The sequence below is a fragment of the Ursus americanus genome, chromosome 17 (genome assembly GCF_024610735.1).
Source record: "Ursus americanus isolate L20-20 chromosome 17, mUrsAme1.1.p, whole genome shotgun sequence".
Taxonomy (NCBI): Eukaryota; Metazoa; Chordata; class Mammalia; order Carnivora; family Ursidae; genus Ursus; species Ursus americanus.
In genome coordinates, this window is record NC_142143.1 from 33,014,089 (window position 1) to 33,021,291 (window position 7,203).

The 7,203-nt window shown below is 32.5% G+C and overlaps 1 protein-coding gene across 2 annotated transcripts in view; it reads right to left on the reverse strand.

Annotated features, from left to right (window-relative positions):
- LRRIQ1 (leucine rich repeats and IQ motif containing 1) overlaps positions 1–5,595 on the reverse strand; it is a 195,245-nt gene extending 189,650 nt beyond the window's left edge. For both annotated transcript variants that reach the window (XM_087868886.1, XM_045779594.2), the window contains exons 1-3: positions 5,520–5,595; positions 1,309–1,456; positions 131–242 (exon numbers count right to left, since the gene is read on the reverse strand). In XM_087868886.1, coding sequence (XP_087725012.1) covers positions 131–242; positions 1,309–1,455 — 259 coding nt within the window. In that variant the 5' untranslated portion in view covers position 1,456; positions 5,520–5,595. The remainder of the gene's footprint in view (positions 1–130; positions 243–1,308; positions 1,457–5,519) is intronic.
- Positions 5,596–7,203: the final 1,608 nt, after the last annotated feature.

The following is a 7,203-nucleotide window of genomic DNA, read 5'->3' on the forward strand; positions in this document are numbered from 1 at the left end:
ATATAATGACAGCTAAGAACTTCAAGCAGTATAATTTTCTAAATTATAAATTATTCAAGCCTGCAAAAAACTTACCTGTCAAACAGATAAAACCTGTACTTCAAAAAAAAAAAAAAAAAGCTGTACTTACTTAAAACATCAGTATCTTCCAAGTCCTGAAGAATGAGCTTTTCAACAGTTTTACTCTTATTCTTTATGACGTTAATACAATAAAGAACTGACTCAGGTAATTCATCCAAATCCTAAAATTTAAAAAAAAATGAAAGAAACTGTTAATTTGTTTATCAAAATTATGTATCAAAAATTTGATAAAGTTTTCATACACCAAAACTTTGAGCAAAATATGTGAGTTCAAACAAGTATGTTTGATTAAAATCTGCTTTTCATTTTTAGGTGATTATGATTCTGTTGCCTTTCATATTCGAACGAAGAATTTCAGAATTTTACATAATATAAAAATTTTAACTTTCTAAAAGTAATATATAGATTATACAATCCTAATTAAAATCAAAGTACAATTATCCTTTGAGATTTAACAAATGAAGTTTTTTGGGAAAAAACTTAGTGGAGAAGATTTAGAAAAAGCAAAACAAGGAATTTGACCTGTTTGATACTTAATAATAAACAACTACAATAGGGCAAAAATTAACAGAATAATGGAAAAGAATAGAGAGCCTTGGATAGATTATATGTATAACAACTAAATATATACAAAAGGTAAGACAAATCAATTAAGAAGAGGTAGCTTACTCATTAAGGGACATTAATAATATTAACTAAATATGTGCAGGAAAATGTCTATTTACATCTACATTATGTAACATACTTGAAAATAAATTCCCATTAGTTTAAGGATTCTGATGTAAAAGAATGAATCTGTGAATAAATTTTCTAAGCATATAAATATTGAGGGAAATACACAAATGAAAAGATAATATATTTGATTTCCAAAAAAATAACTATTTCTATAGGTCTAAATATTTCACATATATTTTGCTTTTCATGCATTTCTAATAACATTAAAAAGCTCATGATTTAAGTTAAAAAAGCAAGATACAAATAAATAATTCTATGTATAATACCAATTCTGCAAAAAAAGCTCATATATACATGTGAAATTATAAGTGACTTCTATCTTCAATGTACTTTTTATATTTAAATATCTAACAATATACAATGTTTAAAAGCTATCCTAAAGTTAAAAAATGAGATAACTATATAAAACACACTGAGAAAAGTAGTATTTCTCCTATAAAGTTAACTCCAGTCAAAAGGCTCTTTTTTAAAAACCCAGCATTTAACACTTACTGTATCACTATCATCACTCAGGGTGTCTGATTTTGAATCACTATCAACATCATCTTTTTCTAATGAAGAAATGCTGATTTTATCCAATTCAGCTTCTATTTCTTCTTTGAGCTTTGTATCATCATCATCATCATCATTTTCCATCATCCTTCATAATAAACACAGAACCATTTAAAAAAAATTGAAGAGGCTAAAACAACTAAAAACTACAGGTTGTTTAATGTGTCATACCAATCCAACATGTTCCATGTAAATACGTTTTCATCTAGGATACTTTTATCGTATCTTATTATGGTTGTACCATATATTAAAGAACATTGTTTTCTCTCTCCAACAATTCATTATTTCTTCAACATTTGACTACAAAATGATCAACTCTAATAATACTGTCTTAAATCTCTAAGGGAAAGTCTCATAGAATGGACTGTCTTAGCTTCCTGAACCAATGTCGTGGTAAAATTCATCCTCATGGGAATAATTGAGGGTGAAATATCTCTGAACAGCTTGAATATTCAGAAATTAGAATACTCATAAGAAAAAAAAAAGAATACTCATTAGAGAACAACTAAGTCTATATATGGGGTAAGAAGATATGGTTAGTTTCTACTCATTAACTCATAGTTGTTAATTTTACTATAGGTAGCCACACGTTTTAATACCAATAATATATTGTAATAACGGATAATATGTGGCTTATAAGACCAATATTTACATTATTTAAACCTTTAATGCTTGTGATGGATATGGATCAAGCAGTACATTACAGTATATCTTCACATAATCATCACCATCATCAACCACCATCAGCTTCCATGTATTGAGTATCTGTGACAAGCCAGGCACTAGAAGACTCTTTGTGTGATTGACAAGCATCAGAGCAAACTAACAGGTATAAGATCATTATACTCATTGTATTGATAAGAAAACCAAGGTTTGAAAAGTTTACTTAACTACGTATAGTCATTATGCTAAAAAGTAATGGGGACAGGGCCCTAGCTGAGAGATCCTGCATCAAAAACCAGTGCTTTTCCCACTGTGAAATGGGCTCCAAACTTAGCCAAGCTCTTCATCTGCCCAGCAATCCTTCTGATCCCCTAGGCCAATAGTCTTCAAACAGCAGATAAGCCATTAGTGGATCAAGACATTAATTCAGTGGCTCTTCATCATAAATTTTTAATGATGGAATAGGATAGGAAAAATTAGGGTAGGTCAGAAAAGAAACTATAAGTGTACTATATATGTTAAAGATAAAAATTGTTTTAAAAAGCTTTTGTTTTGATTGTAAGTGGGTATATATGTATGCATGTGTGCATGAGGGGCAGTGTAATGTGTAATTTGTTTGTTTTACTGTGGGTCTTGGTTTAAGAAAACAAAGTTTGCATGGTGCACTGGGTGTTATACACAACTAATGAATCATCGAGCCTTACATTGGAAACCGGGGATGTACTGTATGGTGACTAACATAATAAAATAAAAAATCATTATAAATAAAAAAAAAGAAAAAAAGAAAACAAAGTTTGAAAAATACCCTACTCATCAACTATTATTTTATTTTCCAAACTATTCCAAACTTTCTTTCCTCAAGTCCTTGACTTTTCCAGTGCTATCTTCTTGACACTTATTCCCTTCCCGTTTCCTTCTTTCACTCATCTCAAAATAAACTTTTTGGGCCTACCAGGTACATTAACAGCAGTGCGAGGTGCTATATTAATTAAATAAGACAAGTAGCTTGTGTTCATAGTTTATAGTCTAGTTAACAAAGAAAATGAAAGCAGCCTCATTTTCTTATTTCTTTTCCTGAAATCTTTTCATATTCATCTTACTTGGAGAGGCACCCCTTCCTAATGAAGTGTAATCTTCTGCCTATTCTCCGAATCTGACAATTTTTCACCTACTGAACTGTGATCCATCCACTAGTTTTTCTGTTTACTGCCTCGCCATACATTTTTATTCTGCTTGCCTCTCTTCTCTACATAAACACAATCAGGTCATTCCCATCTGAAAAAACAAAACAAAACAAAACTTGTGCCTGTCTTTCCTCTAGTTATACATATCACATACCTTTCTTTCACATATAAATGGTTTAATTGGACTGATCTCCATGTATTGCCTACACTCTTGGGCATCTAACCCAGAAAAATGAAATTTTATGTTCACACTGAAACTTGAACATGAATATTCACAACAGTTTTATTCATGATAGCCTCAAACTGGAGACAACCAAAATGTCCCTCAGTAGGTGAATGGTTTAACCAATTCTACTACATCCATACCACGTAATACTACTCAACAATAAAAGGAATGGATATTGATACAAGTCACAATACCAACTAATCTCCATGAATCTCTAGAGAACTATGTTGAGAAAAAGCCCACACCAAAAGGTAACATATTACATGATTCCATTTATATAACATTTTTGAAATGACAAAATGACAAAGTTTTATAAGTGGAGAACAGATTAGTGATTCCCAGGAGTCAAGGGTGGATGGAGTTGGTGGGAAGTGGTTATGGTAGTAATAAAAGGGCAACATGAAAGATTCTTGTAGCACTGGAGCTGTTCAGTATTTGATTGGAGTAGTAGATAAGTGAGCATATTCAGATGATAAAAATTGTATATAATACACACATAACGATTACAAGTAAAATGGAGGAGATCTGAGTAAGATTAGAGGACTGTATCAATAAAAATGTTACCATTGGAAGACACTGGACAGTGTACAAGGGATATTTCTGCATTATTTCTTAAAACTACATGTTAATCTACAATTATCTCAATAAAAATTTTAATTAAAAAATCCTAAATACTAAGGAAAATTAAATAGATTATGATGGATTCATAGAATGGAATACTACACAAGTCCTTTTAAAAATGGGTGTATTTACTGTGCTCCCATGGAAAGGTATTAAGAAGAAATAATTGGAAAAAAAGCACGGGATAGAAAAATATTCAGAGTAACTATACACACATATACATATACTTTTTTTAAACACGGAAATTTTCTGGGAGAAATTGGGGAACTTTTAATTTTCATTTCATACCTTTATGTTGAGTGATTTTTAAAATCATGAATGTGTACTACTTTTGTAATTCTAAAAGCTCATTTAAAAACAATTTTACCCATCATCTTCCTCCTCCGAAGAGAAACAAAACCAAAATCAGAACCAGTATAAAATGCTATCCTGTTATCAAACTTACTTAAAGTGCAATTCAAAAGATTTTCTAGGTAGGAAAATTATATTTTTTTTAATGTAGCTATAAAGCAGAATGCACAGGTACACAAAACTTCATGTAGAAAGAAATGCAGAAGAATAGGGTAAAGTTAAGAGTCATTTCCATTAATAGTCTTTCTCTGCTCATCAACTGGCCCTTTAGATCAGCCCTGTCCAATCACATGTCCAAGCACATATGTGATTTTAAATTTTCTAGTAGCAATTTTTTAAAAAGTAAAAGTAACGAGTAACAGGTGAAATTAGTTTTAATAATATATTTTATTTAACTTATTATATCCAAAATATTTCGACATGTAGTCAATATAAAAATAATTAATTATTAAGATCAATGTAAAAGGTTTATATTTTTGTTTTGTATACTAATTCTTTAAACTGTGATGTGTATTTTACACCTACAGTACTTTTCAATTTGGACTAGCTGCATTTCAAGCCTTCAGCAGCCACCTAGTGGTTACAGGGTAGGACAGTGCAGCCCTAGATGTATTCCACCGTAAATGGACTACGGTAAACTTCTTCAAGCTGATAATAAATCGCTTGGAGTTGGCTAAAGCTGCCAAACGTGGCAAATCTTAAGGAACTCTCCTTTCAACTGTAGTTTTTCAATTATAAATACAAGGGAAGGAAATCTTTAAAAGATAACTATAAATCATAAAAAAGAGGGGAAAAAAGGAAGAGGGGAATGGAGGGAGGGATGAAAGGAACTAACATTTAGGGAGGGAAAACAGGTAATTATCTAAAGCCCCCTAGATCCTAAGGGTGGGTTTCTAAGTTTTGGGTGAGCTACAAAATTTCCAAAATCGAAGGGAGCCTAGGGCTCCGCAGACTCCAGCAGCCACCCCCTCAGACCGCGGCACCCCGACCGGTCGCCCTAAAGCCTGGCCTTGCCAGAGAGGGTCCCGGCCCCGTCTGCTGTCCCATAGCTCTGTCTCGCCTCCCGCGCCACCAACCCCAGCCTTGAGGGGCCCCTGCTCACCCACCTGCGACTAAATCCCTAGGCTTGGTTGGAAGACAGCGCCCAGAGACTCCAAACAAAGCGTAACCACGACAACAGCCAATCCCAAGGAAGATGGACGGGTCTTTTCTTACTGGTGCCCCAGTAGGACAAATTATCTCCGCTCGAAATTGGCCCGAGCGCTGCATCTCAGGAGCTGAATGAGGAATGTTTTTTCCAGGTAGATTTTATTATTTAAATACTTTGGGAAAGTCTTTAATAAAGAAACGACATTTTGCTACAGTTATCCAAGTAAAGGTAGCCTGACCTTTAAATTGTTTCTTATCTGTCTATATTTATTACTTGCAAATAGTGAATGTTCAATTGCCCACGTATAAACTGATCATTCCACCAAACCTTAATTTTGAATAGTGATTTGTGGGGCCTGAAGTATGGAAGAGAAGCCAGTAAATTGTTTGCTTTCCCCGACAGCAATTTATTTTTAAAAAGACAAATAAATAAATCAATTGTCACTCAATGCCTACCAAAAACCTCCAAGTGTATGGGGTGAAAATATCTAAAAATAATTTTCTGAAATATGTTTTCCTGTAAAATGTTGACAACGACACCCCCTGTTTTCACATAAAATTTGAAACTTAAGTATATATCATGCTATTAAATTTTAACTTAAAAATTCATCTAAGTTCCTTTCCTGTGGAGCAAATACATAGTGTACAATATGTGAAATTTATTTTAGTTAATAACAGATATTTCTGTTTAATTTTTTTTAAGTTTGCAAAGTATTACATTCCAAGAGGAAGTGGCTAAGCATAATTGTAAAGATATCTGACATACAATAAACTAAAAGCAAACATTTCTTTTGAGCCTCTGAAAGAAAATAAACTATTTCCTGGTAACAATTTACATTGCATCAACATAAGATTTAATAATACAGAGTGAGAAATAAGTAGATTTTTAATATTAAAAAAACACATTAGTGCCTCACTCAAAGACAACGATTTTCAAAAATCAACTACTTCTGGTTTCAAATCTAAGTAAGATTTAGGATATTTTCATTATCAAAGTCCATGCCCAAGTGCCATTTTTTCATTTTTTTTAAAGTTTAGTTTTTTGCAAATTTATAGACTTTTCAAATTGTTCATTTAAAATGCTCAGGCTAGGGGTGCATGGGTGGCTCTGTTAAGGGTCTGACTCTTGGTTTCAGCACAGGTCATGATCTCAGGGTGGTGAGATGCAGCCCCCCACCTTTGGAACTCTCCACTCAGCAGGGTGTTTGCTTGAGATTCTCTCCCTCTCCCTCTGCCCTTCCCCCCCTTAAATAAATAAATCTTTTAAAAAAATAAAAAATAAAATGCTCAGCAAAAAAAAATAAATAATAAATAAGTAAAATACTCAGACTATTATATTATGTTGAAATTCGCACAGAAAAATCTTAAAATTAATTTTATTTGTAATTATGAAACGATTCAGGCTTTTCCTACAGAATATCAAATCCATTAGTAATCAATTATTTTCCAGAACTAATTTTTTTTTAAAGATTTTATTCATTTATTTGAAAGAGATTGAGAGCATGAGCAGGGAAGAGGGGCAGAGGGAGAAGGAGAAGCAGATTCCTCACTGGAGCAGGGAGCCCAATGTGGGCTAACTAATTTTAAATTAGCTAAATTAGTAATCAGCTTTTTTGACATTGATGTCTAAATTGCTTTTTT